We start from the raw sequence: 17,095 nt of genomic DNA on the forward strand, positions 1-17,095 counted from the left end.
CTTTATTATTTATATTCCATTATATATAATTATATAATATACAATATATATTTTATAAATGTAGAAAAAAATAAATATATATTTATAGATCTAAAATCTATTTTTATATAATATATATAAAATATAACAGATAATAAAGAATATATAGAATACAGAATATATATAAAATAAAGAATATTTATATATATATATATAAAAAATATGGTTTTTATATATATATATATAGGAATACCCCAGGGGAGTTTCTCTGGGACTGCTGAGGCCAGAGGGCTTCAGAGTCACTTTCCAAATGTCTTTCCAGCAACTTCTTTGTATCGAATTAAGCAGGTAATTGTGTAACTGCTCCCTGCAACAGCAACAGAAGAACATCACTGAGGAGACACAAATCCAAGGCCTCAGAAACCAGGGAAAAGCCTGGAATGTGGCTGCCTGTTCTCTCTCCAGAGCTCCTGTGCATAATAAACCCCTCAAGCTCTCTAAATGCTGTTTTTCCCTGAGGCAGCTGCCCTGCCAAGGGCCCAAGTGGAGGATGCTCCATAGTGGGGATTCAGTGTTATCCTCATTCAGGGCCTTATTTGTCATTCCAGCCCTGCTCTAGAACCAGAAACTCCTTCCCAGGCCTTTCCCTGTTCCCCTCATCCCAGCAGTGGGTCAGTCAGGGCTCCCCAAACCCACAACACCCAGGATTTTACAGGAGGGGAACTGAGGAGCAGAGCCTGGAACCTGGGCTTTGGCAGCAGCACTGGGATGCTCCTCCAGGGAAGAGGCAGCTCCACATCCAGGGAAGAGGCAGCTCCACTTCCAGGGAAGAGGCAGCTCCACATGCAGGGAAGAGGCAGCTCCACATGCAGGGAAAAGGCAGCTCCACTTCCAGGGAGTTGGGGCAGCAAAGGAGCTGAGCCAGGTGTGCAAATCCAGCAGGTCCAGCGTGGCAGGAGTGGGAGGGAAATCCAAAGGACCTCATTGAGATGTATCAGCACAGAGAGACTGGACCAACAGCCCCCCTGGGGAGGAAACTTCATCTTTCTGAGGCGTTTTGACAGGAAAAAGAGCTGCAGCACTGAGCCCCTCAAAGCCACCCCCCAGCAGGAACCAGGCTCAGGGAAACAAGGTGTTTGCAGAGAAGTTTCTGTATCTCTTTAAATAAATGAGAACTCATGCTATATTGCAAAGAAGTGTGAAGCCTGGCTATGGGGTACAGGACAGCCAGAAAATTAAGAGGGATTTGAAATTAATAGACAGGGAGACTTTGCTCTGGAGGAAAACTGTGCTTCAAATGCAGTGTGTTAACTCAGAGGATGAAGTCCTCTGGACCCACATATTTCCAGGGTTCAGAATCCCTTTTTTTCTTTCCCAGAAGTGTTTCCTTTTTTCCAAATTAGATTTAAACTGACCCCTGCAAAGGATCCTTCCCTGTGGCCACCCCTCACTGAGCCCTGGGAGCATGAGGGCAGGCCCTGCTTTATTTATCCACTGTGCTGCCTGAGCACTTTGCTTCTGTCAAATAAAAGTAAATTCATTGCTTGCCTTTCCTCCAGGAATGTTAGCATGTTCTTAGAACCACAGAATATCCAAAGCTGGAAGGGACCCACAGGGATCATCAAAGTCCAGCTCCTTCTCCTGTCCCCTGCATTCATTTATCCTACTTGACCCCCACTTCCCAACTTTCTGCATCTCAGCCCCACTTAAACATCTTCTCCCTCCCCCCCTTTGCTTTTTCCATCTAAACTTCCCTTCTACTCCCTCTCCCCTTTCCCCAAACCCAAACAAACCCACGTTCCCATCCCCTAATAGAGGCTGATTCATGGTTTGACGTCAGCAGTTGCTCTCCTGGCCAGACCCAGCTCTAATTGACACATTCCAGCTGCTGCCAGCAGCACGTGTCCCATCTGGGAAGCTGGGCAGTGCTGGGAATGTGGGGGCTGCAGTGACACAGCACAGAGGGAACTGCTCAGTTGTGCCTTCAGAGGTGGAAAGGGAGATCCTGAGTTTGATCAGTTATTTCTCCAAGTGCAGCACTGGAATTAAGGCAAATGAGGGAAGAGATGGAGGTTAAAAAAAGAACTTGGCTCGGGGTTTGGGTTTAATCCAGAACACTGAAGGAGGAAAAAAGGCAATTTTAGGAGTAGGTTCAGAGCAAGGCTTTTATCCAGCACTGATCTCATCCCCTTCTCCATGGACTGCTCGGCACCAGCAGCCACACCTGCCCCCTTCCTTCCAACACGTTCAGCCCACCTGGGAATTGTGGAGCATCACATTCCAGCAGACACTGCTCCTGCCACCCTGCCCAGCAGAAGGAGCCGGTGCTTGGACCCTGAAATGAAGCAATTCCAGCTCTGGGGTCTTTCCCATTGAACCAGGACTGAGGGGCTCAAAAAGCAAACCCTGACCTTTTCCTGCCCCCCCAGGGCAGGCTGGATTATCCTCCCTGGTGCAGCAATCCCAGCTCTGCCCAGGGCAAGCTGAGGGTCCTGGAGCAGATGGAGCCGTTCCAGAGCTGCCCAGCAGAGCCCAGCACTGACTGCACCCACCCCAACAGCACTGGGGAGCTGGAGGCAGCAGCAGCTGCAGGTAAAGCACAAATCCGATTGCCCAGAACAGTTTTTAGTGCCCTCTGAAACCTGAGAATGACAACAAACTTAAGGTTACACAGAATATAGAACTTTATTCACGTTAAATGCACCCACTTGCACCCTCACTTGTCACACGTTCTCCAGGACACCGAGACATTCCCACCTCAGAGGAATGGAGCTGTCCCTCTGCCTTCCCTGAATGACACACCACTGATGCTGGCAAAGCAATCCAGAGGGAATTTGTTCAGTACAAACTATACAGGGAATTCCTTTTCACTGCTCTGGGCAGCTCTGCACAGAATATCAGCTACACAAGGACTCCAAACATACAGACAGCTGGAATTCAAGTGTCTCCAATAATGTCTCCAATATCCACACTAGTCAAACCCAAGATTTTTGGTATTTAGACACTTGAGTCCTGGTCTAGATTCCAACCCTTCTCCTGGTATCCATTCAGTTGTTTAAAATAATAATCAAAATCCTTGTGAGGGATAAGCAGATTTTGCCAAAAGCAACAGTGGCCTGGGAAAAGCTCTCCTGGGAAGAATGTGTTTGTGGGGAAATAAGTCAGTCAGCCTGACAAGGAGCTGTGTAGCAAGTGCAGAGTGTAAATTATTTCCTACAAGTGCTGTTTTCCCCCTCCCCTGCACATCAGACTTCAGTTACTACAACGAAAGCTCAGGACAAGAACTCTGGAAGCATTTCTGATGGACAGAGAGCAGAGGGAGAATTGAACTATGGTGTTTGTCTGCAAAGGTAAAGCCAACAGTAACCACAATCTCATGGAAAACTAAACTCTATAAAACAGTCAGAAAAAACAAGGATCTGCTGCTGAAAGCGGCTCAGCTGCTTCTGGAAAACTGCAAGAATTGCCTCGCCCAGGAAGGACTTCCCAGCAACAGGCAAGAGGAAAAATACCATAAATCCCAAGTTCTCTGCAATTCCTTTTGGTCAATTCCGTGTTCCAGCCCCCCCAAAACCCCCCAAACTGGACAACCTGCAACCCCTCAAACCCAGGAACCGTGTGAGGGACACACGTGAGCGGGGCCCTGCCAGGCCCCCGAGGCCCAGGGGGACAAAAACCAGCTCTGAGCAACTACTGAGGGTGGGATGGGACGGTTGTTCAGTCGTCAAAGTCGGGAATGTCGTCGTAGGAGTAGCCCCGGTAGCCCTTGGAGGCGTAGTAGGCGATGCGCAGGTGGTAAAAGCCCGGCAGGAACACGAGGATGCCGATGATGAGCACGGGGATGGCTCGGTCCGTTTCCTGCAGGGAGACACGGCCCAGGGCAGTGGGAAGAGATCTGCACGAGGGGCCTGCCTTTCTCTTACATCCTGGGCTAGAGGAAGGTGTCCCTGCCCGTGGCAGGGGGTTGGAATTATCTGTAAGGTCCCTCCCGACCCAAACTGTTCCGTCATTCCGTGGTTCATCCCTCAGGCCTGGCTGGGGGGGCTTTCCTGGCTCTTACATCCTGCTCAGAGGAGCTGTGGCTGCCCCATCCCTGGGAGTGTCCAAGGCCAGGCTGGACGGGGCTTGGGGCAACCTGGGCTGGTGGAAGGTGTCCCTGCCCATGGCAGGGGGTTGGAATTATCTGTAAGGTCCCTCCCAACCCAAACCATTCCAGGATTCCATGATTATCTGTGCCCATGACAGGACACAGAGGAAGGGCTCAGACTGGCTCTGGGCTCCTGTCTCTGAACTGCTGTGACCTGTGTGAGCACAGGAGCTGTGGGGGAGCAGAGCTCCACCAGCCCTGTCTCACACACCTGAAGGACATGGATATAATACAATAAATATAATAGAATAATAATAATAATGAAATATAATAGCCAGGGCAAAGCAGGGAGAGAGGGAGGAGATGCTCAGGATGACCATCCAACCTGGTCCAGTGGAAGGTGTCCCTGCCCATGGCAGGGGTTGGAACAGGATGATCTGTAAGGTCCCTTCCAACCCAAACCATTCCATGATTCCATGGTTCACCCCCAAGGCCTGGCTGGCTGAGAAATAAAAATCCATCCTAAATCACAAAAATCAGTTGTCATTAGGCTGAGCCTTTCATCCTCTCCTGGCATCTCCTCCTTGCTGCAGGAACCCCTGGAGGGCCCTTCTCCTGATCCCCCCTGGATGTGCAGCCAGGCCTGGGAGCTCCCTGTGCCTGGAGAGCTCCCGACAGAGCCCAGACCCTGCTGGTGCCACTCTGATGAGCAGAGCTGCCAACTGACAGTGATTCCTGCAGCCAAGGGACAGGGGGAGAAGCACCCAGGCAGCTCCAAAGAGCAGATCCCCTTCCCATGGATCCACAGAGGTGGGAAAACTGCTGCTGTGTCCTGGACAGGCTCTGGCATCTCCTGCCCCAGTCACCAGAAGATCTGCACTGGAGGGGATGACCCCAGGCTGAGGTTTTCCCAGGACAACGAGCTGGACTCTGCAGGGACATGAAACTGGACCCCAGGGAGGGCAGGGACACTCAGCCCAACCTGGCAGGTCTCCAGCCCAGCTCTGAACCTGCTCCAGACTGCAGGGATCACAGGGATCTCTGCCAGGGAAATGGCACAGCAAGGCCGTGGCGGGAATGACTTTCCAGCTCTTTGGCTCTGGATTTCTACACTGAACATGATCACAGAATCATGGAATTGTTAAGGCTGGAAAAGACCTTTGAGGTCATCAAGTCCAACCATAACCCACCACCATGTTCACCATTAAACCATGTCCTCAAGTGCCACATCCACATGTTTTTTGGACACTTCCAGGGATGGTGACTCCACCACTGCCCTGCACAGCCTGTTCCATGGAAAAACCTTTTCCTAATATCAAATCTAAACCTCCCCTGGTACAACTTGAGGCTGTTTCCTCTGGTCCTGTCACGTGGTGGTTCCTGAGGGCTCATGGCAGCCTTGAGGGCAGGGCAGGCAGTGCAAAACTGATAACAAGTGTAATTAAAGTGTAATTAAAGTAATTAAAGCACTCACTCCTTTGCTGATGTACCCTGCCAGCAGCAGGGCTCCGATGATGATGAGGAAGGTCCCAATCATGAAGAGCACAACAGCCAGGGCAATGGCCTTGTAGGGGATCTTTGGTGGGCTCTTCTTGAACTGGATGGCAAAACCCCAAGTATTGACCAGGTTAACTCAGCACAGCTCCCCTCCCAGCAGGGCAGAGCCGGGAATCCCCCAGGTGACAGGGGACAAAGGGCTGAGGCAGCTCTTCCCCAGGAATCCTGCCCATGGAGCCCCTGCTGAGCCAGCCCTTCCACCCACCCCCTCACATCTGCTCCAGATCTCACCTCCCCCCATGGAAATGCATCTGTTAAGCAGCCAGTCTTGTTTCCAGGGAAGCTCTGTGGGTTTTCCAGAGGGGAAGGGCCGAGGTGGTGGCTCCCACCTGGCGTTGCCCCTCTCTGAGCTGCAGCTGCTCTGCCAGAGATGCACAAACAAGCAGCTGCCCATCAGTGCAAAGCTGCAGCTGCCTGTCCTCCTGCTTTATGGTTTCCTTCCCCTTTTCTTACCTGCAGGTCAATGTATCCATCATCAGTGCTGGAGAGCTTGGAATATTTGACTTTGCTACTGGGAATCCCAGCAGAGAGGTTGGTGCGGGACGGCATCATTCCATGGAGGGCTGGGCATCACCTGGAACTGGGAAACACAGGGAAGAGCAAAAACGTGGGAGAAAACTGGCTGGTGGAGTCTGGGAGCAACACATCAAGTTTCCGAGGAGAAACTAAAGAGCCAAGGCTGTTCCAACTAAAAAGGCATAAATTTGTTCTTCAAAAATTGTTCTTCGTAAATTAAAACTTTTCAAACAAAGTATTTAAGCATTTGACTTTAAGCTTAAAATGCAAAATGGATGCAGCTGCAAGAGGGTTTACCAATTCTGAAAGCAAAAGCCAAGCTAAGGTAGAACCTGTGCTTAAAACCAGACTGAAAATCCAGAATATCCTCCCATGTCCAGCCCAGCTCTCGTTTCACAAGGGGATCCCGCTGCCAGCAGGGAGGTGTCCCAGCTCCAGCTGCTTCCAAACAGGGACACCAGCAAAGAAACCCAAACCAGAGCGAAACAAAGCAGCTTTTCAACCATCAGGATGTTTTGCAACAGAGCAGTTCTGGGAATTAAAAAACAACCAACCACTGGAGACTGGAACGAAATGGAGGTGTCGTGGATCCAGCAGGAGCTGTGACTCAGGGGGAGCATCTCAAGGGGATGGAGTGTGTGGGATGAGGTCACCAAGGAGCTTGTCCCTTGGAGCCCACCTTCCCAGGGGCTGGAGCCAGGATCCATCCTGCCAACACCCCCCTGACTCTGCAGAGCCAGGAACAGGGCCCAGCAGGACCTGGGTGTCTCCTCAAACACAGCCCAGGGTGACAATTCCCAGGAGAGGGGCAGGAAAGGGCTTCCCAGCCTTTCCAGCCTCAATGGTGCTTTCATTTGCTGAGAAAGTGTGGAATAAAGAGAACAAAAGTGCATATTCCAACTGTGCCAACAGGAAAGGATAAAGACACTTTCTATAACAGGATTTAGCATTAAAGGTGATGCATCTCCACAAAATCCTTTGTGCCTCTGTTGTTAATCACTGGCACGTTCCTCACTCAGATTTGTTCCTCCTGCTGTAAATTTGACTTTTATAAAAGAATCAACATCCTCTGATCTCAAACCCCCACAGCTGAACCTTCAGTTTGAACTTCGGGGCTTGTTTTGGTAGCAAAACCCAAACATAGAATGAAAGTCTTTAGGAAATACCTCCCACCCACAGGGTGGTATTCCCAGCTCCTCACACATCCCTGTTTTTCAGGTCCCAGCACCCAAACACCCCCCGGGTCTCCTAAAAACCCCCCACATGCCTGGGGGTGGATGTGCAGGAGGGGAAGAAGCCCAAGTAAATCAGCACTTCTGAAATGAATGTCACATTTCCTGACTCTGCCCCATTTTCCCCTCTTTTCTCACCCACCACCCCATTATTTACCAGGTTTTTTAGTGACTTCTTAGGAATTATTTCTAATTTACTCCTGCACAAGTTGTCTGCCCTTCCCATTACATCACCTATGGACAAGAAAGAAGCTATCCATGACAAATGCATAAAAAAATACTCTCTCAGAGAGTTTAAGGGCCAGGTTTAACCCCATTAAGCCTCATACCGAGCCCACAGTGCATTAAAATCGTGCTCTGACACGGTCCAGGAGCAGAAACAAGAATATTTACTTTATATAAATAAACAAGTAAGGCCTAAGCAACTTGGCCAAGATAATTAAGGCCGTAATTCCAGATTTCAGTTGTGTTTTAAACCAGGGGAGGATCCGGGGCAGCGCCGGGAAACGCAAACCCGGATTCCCGATTATCCCCTGAACCGGAGCAATATGCCATAGGGGACATACGGAGGGGCTGGGGGGGGTCACTGCGGCCCTTTTGGGAGCTCAAACCTCAGCGGGGACACCCAAAAGTGTCCCTGAGACATCCCGAGGTGTCCCCGGACATCCCAAAGTGTCCCCGGCACATCCCAAAGTGCCGCCGGTCCCCACCTCGCCCGGGCGCTCCCGGCCTCGCGTCGCTCCCAAACCCCCCCAAAATCCCCCCAAACCCACCCCAACGCCCCCAAAACCCCCCACCCCCCCCCCCCCAGCCCCGCTACCTGGTGCCGGCCCGGCCCTTCCGCGCTGCCCGGGAAGTTTATCCCGGTGACGGCGATTTCCTTCCAGGTCACGGCAGCGCCCGCGCCCCGCCGGCCCCTCCCGGCCCTTCCCGGCCCTTCCCGGCCCTTCCCGGCCAAACCGCTGGAATTCCCGCGTCCTTGGACCAGGGTGGGTCCGCACCGTGTCCTGCGAGATCCAGCGGGGCTCATCTGGGATTCGCAGGGGGGTTTTATGGACCGGCGGCTTCGTCCGCGCCTTCCCGCAAAGCTGCTTTCCCAAAGGATGCTCCCGGGTCTCTTCCAGCCGGGAATATCCCGGGACGTTCCTGGGGGCGTTGTGAAGGGCTGAGAGGGGACACACACACCCAGCCAGGGCGTTATTTCAGCACCGGGAATGGTAACTCAGGTGAGGATGTGCCTCCTCCGAGGAGCTTCCCAAGGGAACTGCTTCCTGTGAATTAATAAAATATGGGCTGGATTTGGAGCCTGAGAAGGCCAATCTCCTTAAATTCCTGAGAATTATCCCTCCCCCCTTCTTATTTATTACCTCCTTGGTGAGAAAGTCTAAATATATGAACTTCTGAAACTTCCTCCCTCAAACGGGGAGAAAAACAGGGCATTTATTAACCCTCCCCAGGCATTTTTTGCATTTGGTTGGGGTTTTTGGGGTTTTTTTGTGTTTGTTTTTTTGTTTTAAAGGGAACATCGTTTAAAATTTTCATTATTTGGGCCTGGCAAAGTAAAGGTCCAGCTGCTTTCAGGATTTATGCAGAGACCAGACAGGACACAAGTGTGTAAGGACCAATGTTAAAGGATGTTTCTTGCAACAACAGGCTGCTCAACTCGGTCATTTCAGCTGTAAAAATAAGCAAATAAACAATTTGGCTGATTTTTACAATGTGTTTATGGGTAGAACAGCACAAAGGAAGAGTTTGGTGACCTCTGCTACCGCTGGAAGTTGCACCAAAAAGAATTTGCTTCGATCACTGGCTTTACACCCCAGAATCCTTCCCTATTTCCATATCACAAACCTTGGATTCCCCACTGAAGCCGAAGTTTCCACAAAATTCTTCCAAAGCCAGTTTGCCGTGGGCACCACAGCGCTGATCCCACCCCAGCACCACATTTGGAGGGACAAAAAGCTCCCTGGTTATTTAAGGCTTCTACCACTGCTCTGGGCAAGAATTCTGTGACTGATGAAAAACTTCAGGGTCAAAGATCTTCCAGACTTTTCCTGAATTAACCAGCCAAGGAAGTTGAGGATAAATGGAGACATGAGACAGCTCAGCATGGGAGGCACCTGCAGCACAGCAGCAAATCAGGGTCTAAACCACAGAATCCCAAACTGGTTTGGGTTGGAAGGGATCAGAAAGATCCTCTCATTCCACCCCTGCCATGGGCAGGGACACCTTCCACCAGCCCAGGCTGCTCCAAGCCCCGTCCAACCTGGCCTTGGACACCTGCAGACCATCCCCAGGAGCAAAGCAGTGCTGCTCCCAACAGGATCAAGGTCCAGGGCACGGGGAAATCCTGTCCCCAGCTCCGAGCAGGGACCAGTGTCCATCCCAGGGCAGCACCGCCGCTCTGACCCAGCGGGATTCGTTTCCTCGCCGGCACTGCCACCTTGTGCCATCCTCCTGCCCCTGCCACCTTGTGCCATCCTCCTGCTCCGGGACTCGGGGCTTCCAAGGGACGGGTTTTCAGGCAGTTTATGCTCAAGCTACTCCTGAGTTGCTGAGCAGTGGGAAGGACACAGCCCCCTGAAAAAATATACTTAAAATCATGGGATCGTTTGGGTTGGAAAAGACCTTTAAGATCGGCAAGTCCAACCCTCAGCCAGCACCACCACCGTGTTCACCACTAACCCACGTCCTCCAGTGCCACATCCACACGTTTTTTGGACATTTCCAGGGGTGGGGACTCCACCACCTCCCTGGGCAGCCCCTTCCAATGCTTTACAACCCTTTCCATGAAGGAATTCTTCCTGATGTCCATTCTGACCCTCCCCTGGCACAGCTTGAGGCTGTTTCCTCTTGTCCTGTCCCTGGTTCCCAGGGAGCAGAGTTGGACCCCCCCAGCTCCCCCCTCCTGTCCCGGATTGCAGACCTCAGACCCCCCTCAGAGCCCAAGTTCTCCCAGCCCCACAGCTCTGGGTGGGTCACTCGGGCTCAGCAGAGACCAAAGGGTTTGTGGAACCAACAGTGAAGAAAAACAGCAACTGCCTGGAACTGCTTTGAAACCGTTTTTCACGATCAAACACCTTCAGGGTGACCTTTAACCGTCACCCACAGCAAGAGGGTCACAGACACCCTGGATGAGGGCAGGGGTTGCTGGTGCCCAGGGAGGGGGCAGCAGCAGGGGAAGGTGTGGGAGAGGCTCCCACTGACCCACCACAGACCTTCCCCTCAGAGCAGCTGAGCCAGAGCCAGGAGGGGTCCCCGTGTGACCTCTGGGTCCCAGTGCCACCAGTGCCCTCAGGGGAGTCCCCGGGGCAGCCGCAGGGACAGGGACAGCCCGAGGCAGCTCCGGCACCCCCAGGGTGAGGGTTGTTACAGAAAACGTGTCACAGAACCCCTGCCCTTGAATCACAGGCAGCAGGTCACAGGAGGTGACTCTGCCCCTCAGGTGAGACCCCACCTGCAGAGCTGCTCCAGCCCCGGAATCCCCAACATCAGAAGGATTTGGAGCTGCTGGAGAGAGTCCAGAGGAGGCCACAGAGCTGCTCCAAGGGCTGGAGCCCCTCAGCTCTGGAGCCAGGCTGGGAGAGCTGGGGGGGTTCAGCTGGAGAAGAGAAGGATCCAGGGAGACCTGAGAGCCCCTTCCAGGGCCTGAAGGGGCTCCAAGAGCTGGAGGGGGACTTGGGACAAGGGATGGAGGGACAGGACACAGGGAATGGCTTCCCAGTGCCAGAGGGCAGGGCTAGATGGGATATTGGGAAGGAATTGTTGGCTGTGAGGGTGTGGAGGGGCTGGGATGGAATTCCCAGAGAAGCTGTGGCTGCCCCTGGATCTCTGGAAGTGTCCAAGGCCAGGTTGGAGCAACCTGGGCTAGTGGAAGGTGTCCCTGCCCAGGGCAGGGGTGGCACTGGAGGAGCTTTACAATCCCTTCCAACCCAAACCATTCCAGGATTCAGGGAAACAGCATCAGGGACCAATTAATTATCCAAAGTGTAACCACACCCTCCCTTCACAAATTAAATGACCAAGGCTGGGAATTCTGGGCCTGCAGTGCCCTGAGAAAGGAGCCCGGGCACCCCAGCACCTGACAAAGATTTGATTCACTCCCCCATCCACATTTCAACAGGACAAACCCCATGAAATTGTATCTTTTATTTCCAAGTTTCAGTTTGAATATCAGCTTCAAAAATAAATGAAGTCAAAGTCACATAAACTTGTGGCATAATAAAAACATCAACCCTAAACTACAGCTCCACAGGTGAAACCCCGGGAGACATCTTGACTCATTAAATATTGTCCCCCTTCTCCTACACAAGTTGAGAGGAGTCAGAAATTTCACCTTCAGACAGCATCCAAGAGATTATTGGGAGTACAGGAACAGACTAGAAAAACCCAAACAATTCCTATTTCCAAAGATGCCAAGGATAGCAAAATAGTAAGTTGAAAAATATTTACAAAGATATCTACAAGCCAAGCCTAACAGTGCTCCCAGGATGCTCCAAGGCACTGGAATTGCTACCACCACCATTCCCTTCTCTGAGCCACGAGCAGATCCCCCTCAGTCCTGCCCCAGTTAAGAGCCTTCCTGCTGGTCCTCGATCTTTGGAGCCAGGTAGTACTTTAGGTGTCCCATGTCAGCGATCTTGTACTCCACCACTGGGAAAGAGAGAGGGGAAAAAAGGGTTCTCAGAAGGTTCTACAGCAAATTCAAGTCACAAGTTCTAATCCTACAAGATTTGTCTGGCAGAGCCACTTGCACTCACCCAGAGGAACGTCTGCAGACATGCTGAGAGTGACTGTAGGGGACAGGGGGGTGGCTTTGGTGAAGAAGTTCAGGTACCTCAGGGCAAAGGTCAGCTGGACTGGCTCGTTCATCTCTATTGTAACCTAAAAAACCAGGGCAGACCTCAGGAAATGCAGCTGCAGGAGCCCCCTCCACAGAACAACTCAGACAAGTAACTCAGACATGTTGGGCAGAGGTCAGTGCTGCTCCATGGTCCTGGTCAGCACTGCTGGGGCCCAGGGCAAGGACCTCACACTGGCAGCGACTCGTGGTCCATAACCCACAAACCAGGGGCAGCCACAGCTCTGTCCCTGCTCATTGCAGGGGCTCACAGAATGTGCTGAGCTGGGAGGGACCCACAGGGACCATCAGTCCAACCCTCAGCCCTGCACAGGCCCAGCCCCACCGGTCCCACCCTGTGCCCCAGAGGATCATCCAAACCCTCCTGGAGCTCTGGCAGCCTTGGGGCTGTGCCCACTGCCCTGGGGAGCCTGGGCAGTGCCCAACCACCCTCTGGGTGCACCAGCTGCCCTCTGAAGGTCCCTTCCAACCCAAACCGTAACTCCCCGACCCAACCCCGCAGCTTCAGAGAACGAGTTGTGTGCACTCACAGCCTCCTCCTCCTTGTCCACGTTGCTGGTCTGGGACAGTTTGATGTTGCCGTTGCCCAGCTCTCCGTTGGCCGAGAACTTGACGCCGTCCTTGGCGCAGGAGATGACGACGGCGTCGCCGATGTGACTCAGGTCCCGGCAGATCCGCGCGAACTCCGCCGACGGCATCTTCACCACGCAGCTGTACTCCTGCTCCTGGGGACAGTGTCACACAGTGTCACTGCCCTGTGCCAGCCGGGGCACTGCCCTGCAGCCTGGCTGCCCTCGCAGAGCCACATTCACTCACCCTCGAACCCGACACTCATTGTCAACACATTCAGAAATCGGCCGTTTGGGCCCCAACTTACTGGAATCCCGAGCTGCTCCACATCCAGATCCATCAGCTTCATCTCGTAATCAGAGACCTTCTCCTGATCTAAAGGAACAAAGCACAGTGTGACCAAGTGTTCCCAAGAAGTTACCAACTTGAATTTGACTTTTGTTACTCTTCCCCCCACCCCAAAACCACCTCAGTGATGACGGCATGATCCACCTCGTTTCCTTAGAGAGGAAATCTGGAAGTGCCCCAAACAGCCTTTTATAGGCTGAAAAAGTACAGATAAGGGCATTGGTGCATGCCCTAAAAAAGTCTTCTTCTTACAAAGAAATTACTGGTCAAGTTGACTAAGTTTCAATTCCCAGATTGTTCAAAGAGTTTGAGTATCAGGTGTCCCCTCCCATTTCCCTGCTATTTTATGTTATTTCCTTCCCTCTGTGTGGTTTATGAACCATGTGTGGGGTTTGTGAAGCTGCCTGAGAACATCACACCAACAAACGAGTCCCCAAATTCAACACTCACTTGGTGCCTCGAACACCAGAGCCAAGGTGTCTGCGTTGTCCTCTGCCCGCAGGGTTATGATGTCCTCATTCCCTGCACACTTCAGGATCTTGGACATGCTGCAGGGGAAAAAAAGGCAGGTGACCCTCAGGACTGGAAGCTGTGATGTTACAGTTGTCTGAATAAAATACTTAAATCTGTGTTTTCAGCTTAGGATGATGTTGTGACTGTCAAATTCAGCAAAACATGAGATTTCCGAGTGCCAGGCACAGCAGGGCAGGACATGACACCTGTTGTAGAGCAGAACTTGCAACCAGGAGATGCTTTGTGACACAAATTAGAACTGCAGTGTCAGTAAAGCAATGACTTACCTTTATTTATATCAGCCAAGATCTGTGATTGAGTTTTATTAAAATTTATTAATTGCTGATTGGGATAATTCCTGGGTGGAATTTTCAAGATCCATTTGATGGTTAGATTTGTATGAACTTTAATAAAAGCAGTGAACTCTTTTTAGGAATTAACCTTTTGGATGTTGCATTCCCAGAGAATCTCAGCTATCAGTGACAGCTCTCCTTCTAACCCTGCTGGAAAAATGGGAGGGTGGGGACTTTATTCCATGTCAAATCCTGATGTTATTCAGCCTTCAAAGTGCCTCTTGCCCCAAGAGCAGCACAGGGCTGGACATCCTGCAGGACAGTGACAGAGTTGATTCACAGAGCAGGTGAGGTTTGGAGGGACCAGAGAGGGTCACTGGTGCCACCTCACTGCTCCAGCAGGGCCATCCCAGAGCACTTGGAAGAGGGTTGTGTCCAGGTGGTTCTGGAATATCTCCAGTGAGGAGACTCCACACCCTCCCTGGGTCAGTGCACACCAGTGAAATTCTTCCTCATGTTCAGGTGGCACCTCCTGGGCATCAGTTTGTGCCCGTGGCCTCTTGTCCCATTGCCCCTCCCCAAGCAGAGCCTGGTCCAAGCTCTGACACCTCCTTTAGGTATTTATCTCCCACTGAGGAGGTCCCTTCTCCAGGCTGAGCAGCCCCAGCTCCCTCAGCCTTTCCTCTGAGGAGAGAAGCTCCAGTCCCCTCATCACCTCTATAGCTCCAGGAGCTCCATGTGCCTCCTGTCCTGAGGAGCCCAGACCTGCACACAGCACTCCAGGGCTGAGCAGAGAGGCAGGATCACTCCCTGACCTGCTGGCCATGGTCCTCCTGACACCCCCCAGGATTCTGTAAGGACCAAAGAAGGGCAACGAGGCTGGGGAAGGGTGTGGAGCACAAGTGCTGTGAGGAGCAGCTGAGGGAGCTGGGGGGGCTCAGCCTGGAGAGGAGGAGGCTCAGGGGAGACCTCCTCACTCTCTGCAACTCCCTGACAGGAGGGGGGAGCTGGGGGGGGTCGGGCTCTGCTCCCAGGAACAGCAGTAGGACAAGAGGGCACAGCCTTGAGCTGCACCAGGGCAGGTTTAGGTTGGCCATGGGGAAGAAGTTCTTCCCAGAGAGAGGGATCAGCCCTTGGAATGGGCTGCCCAGGGAGGGGGTGGAGTCCCCGTCCCTGGAGGTGTTTAAGCAGAGCCTGGATGTGGCATCAGTGCCATGGTGTGGGGGACAAGGTGGGGTTGGATCAAGGGTTGGACTCGATGATCCCAGAGGTCTTTTCCAACCTCAGTGACTCTGTGATTCTGTGACTTTAGAGCCGTAATTACTCTCTCCAAAGGTCCATGGCCGCAGCTCTTCCCGCCCCGCACCAGCTTTTCCCGCCACTCGGCGCCGGCAGTGACGTCACGGCGCGCGCCGCGAAAAAAGGCGCGAGATCCGTGAGGGGAATTTGGGGGGGGGGGGGAAGGGCTGAGGGGGCTCTGGGCGCCCCCCGCACCCCGGGGCCGCTCCCTCGCCCCGCACCCCTCCTCACACACCCACACACCCCCTCACACCCCCCCTTCCCTGCCGCCCTCAGCGCCTCAGCCCCCGCTCGGCCGCTCCGTCCCAGCGCGTCCCGCTGAGGCCCCGTCGCCGCCCGACCTGGACAGGTTGACGCCCATGGCGATGTTGCGGTCGCAGCGGTACGTGTCGAAGCCCTCGGAGCGCAGCGTGAGCTGCACCAGGGAGACGTGCGAGGAGTCCATGCTCTGCAGGCTGATGCCGCCCGAGCCCAGGTCCCAGCAGGCCTCGGTGATGAGGTCCTTGAGGGCCTCCAGCACCCTTTTGAGCACCGAGCCCTGCACCAGCCGCGCCTCGAACATCCTGGCGGCAGCACCAGCGGGAGCAGCAGCAAAAGAAAATAGACAACGATCGAAGACTGAACGGGGCCTCACGCCAACAGCCCCCTTTACAGGCTCTGTCGCCCCGCCCACTGCCGCGCGACAGCCAATCGCCAGCGGCACTCTCCTCCCTCTGCCCAACCCCATCCACGCTTTCATAAAGGCCCCCTTCCCATTGCCGGCCAATCACAGCGCCCCTCTGCTACGTAGTCCCGCCCCGCCCCGCGGCGGGAGCCAATCACCGCGAGTGTTACACAGCGCCGCGGCCCCCGCCTCGCTGCGCAGCGATGGCGGCGGGGCCCAGCTGCTGAGGGGGGACCGATCCCTGCAGGGTCCCCCCGACGGGGTTCTGGATCCCTGCAGGGCCTCGGCTAAGGGGAGCGCTGGCCCCTCAGGGCCCGTCCGCAGGGACAGCGCGGCGGGCGCGCCCTTCCTCAGACACCGCTTCTTGACGGGAACTGCGGGCCGGCGTAAAAACCGTCCGCACGCCAAGCCCGTTAGTGCCGTTAAAATAAACACCTTCCCGCGCGCGAGGCTCTCCCATCGCTCCCTCCCTCAGTGACGCACTCTCGCTTCCATCATGGCGCCCCCCAGCATCCGGGTCGGCCCCAAGCCCCGCCCCTTCGCCCATCCCGCGCCGTCCATTGGTCACCAGCGGCGCCGCTCCCTTCCCAACATGGCGCCCGCCATGAGCCCGCCACACCTGGGCGTGGCCAGCGCCGCACAAATCCCGCCCCCCAGCCCATCTCGCACCGCCCATTGGCCGGCGCGCGGCGCGGTGGCGCCCCCTGTCGGTGGCAGGCGGCGGGCGCGGGTCCGGCATGGCCGAGGTGCGGCAGCGGCCCGGGCGCGGCCCCGGCGGGGCCCGGGACCCCCAGGACAAGGTGCGGGGCGGCCCCGGGGGACACGGGGGGACGGGAGGGAGTGGGGAGGGACGAGGGGTTTGGGGGGGAGCGCCGCATCCCGCCGCCTTGTGGCGCGGCCGCTGCGCGACCCCCGCGTGGCGTGTGGGGGGGGCCCGTTTATTTGCCCCTCGTTGGGTTTATTTGACACCCCCCGAAGGAGCAGATCCCGCCCCGGGGGGGTTCGACAGCCTGCCCGGGTCCGCCGTGTGGGAGCGCGGAGATGGGGATGTGAGCTGTGTTTGTGGGGTATCCCGGGTACAAACCTTCCCTTGGGGGGCATTTGGTACCTCCGAAATCACCCCCAGGGAGTGAGGGGGGAGTTACAGACCTCTGTAATTTGGTCATTTGGTACCTC

The 17,095-nt window shown here is 54.2% G+C and overlaps 3 protein-coding genes across 6 annotated transcripts in view; 1 reads left to right on the top strand and 2 right to left on the bottom strand.

Annotated features, from left to right (window-relative positions):
- Positions 1–2,639: 2,639 nt before the first annotated feature.
- On the bottom strand, positions 2,640–8,272 carry TMEM230 (transmembrane protein 230). 2 transcript variants are annotated; one of them, XM_027701580.1, is made up of 5 exons: positions 8,192–8,260; positions 7,529–7,605; positions 6,077–6,203; positions 5,541–5,663; positions 2,640–3,837 (listed from the first exon to the last, which is right to left on the bottom strand). In XM_027701580.1, the coding sequence occupies exons 3-5, from the start codon at positions 6,173–6,175 to the stop codon at positions 3,697–3,699; spliced, it is 363 nt and encodes a 120-aa protein (XP_027557381.1). In that variant the 5' UTR covers positions 6,176–6,203; positions 7,529–7,605; positions 8,192–8,260; the 3' UTR covers positions 2,640–3,696. The 2 variants fall into 2 exon arrangements, with proteins under 2 accessions (XP_027557381.1, XP_027557380.1); XM_027701579.1 differs by lacking the exon at positions 7,529–7,605 and having other exon boundaries at positions 6,077–6,204; positions 8,192–8,272.
- Positions 8,273–11,485: 3,213 nt separating this feature from the next.
- On the bottom strand, positions 11,486–16,559 carry PCNA (proliferating cell nuclear antigen). Of its 3 annotated transcripts, none has more exons than XM_027701561.1 (7): positions 16,539–16,559; positions 15,597–15,818; positions 13,601–13,698; positions 13,110–13,177; positions 12,763–12,957; positions 12,132–12,255; positions 11,486–12,024 (listed from the first exon to the last, which is right to left on the bottom strand). In XM_027701561.1, the coding sequence occupies exons 2-7, from the start codon at positions 15,815–15,817 to the stop codon at positions 11,942–11,944; spliced, it is 789 nt and encodes a 262-aa protein (XP_027557362.1). In that variant the 5' UTR covers position 15,818; positions 16,539–16,559; the 3' UTR covers positions 11,486–11,941. The 3 variants fall into 3 exon arrangements, with proteins under 3 accessions (XP_027557362.1, XP_027557360.1, XP_027557361.1); XM_027701559.1 differs by lacking the exon at positions 16,539–16,559 and adding an exon at positions 16,224–16,318; XM_027701560.1 differs by lacking the exon at positions 16,539–16,559 and adding an exon at positions 16,278–16,296.
- A 91-nt stretch (positions 16,560–16,650) lies between these two features.
- CDS2 (CDP-diacylglycerol synthase 2) overlaps positions 16,651–17,095 on the top strand; it is a 25,005-nt gene continuing 24,560 nt past the window's right edge. The window contains exon 1 of the mRNA XM_027701562.1: positions 16,651–16,719. Coding sequence (XP_027557363.1) covers positions 16,657–16,719 — 63 coding nt within the window. The 5' untranslated portion in view covers positions 16,651–16,656. The remainder of the gene's footprint in view (positions 16,720–17,095) is intronic.

This window comes from Neopelma chrysocephalum, unplaced genomic scaffold (assembly GCF_003984885.1).
Source record: "Neopelma chrysocephalum unplaced genomic scaffold, ASM398488v2 Primary Assembly neopelma1_163, whole genome shotgun sequence".
Classification (NCBI taxonomy): Eukaryota; Metazoa; Chordata; class Aves; order Passeriformes; family Pipridae; genus Neopelma; species Neopelma chrysocephalum.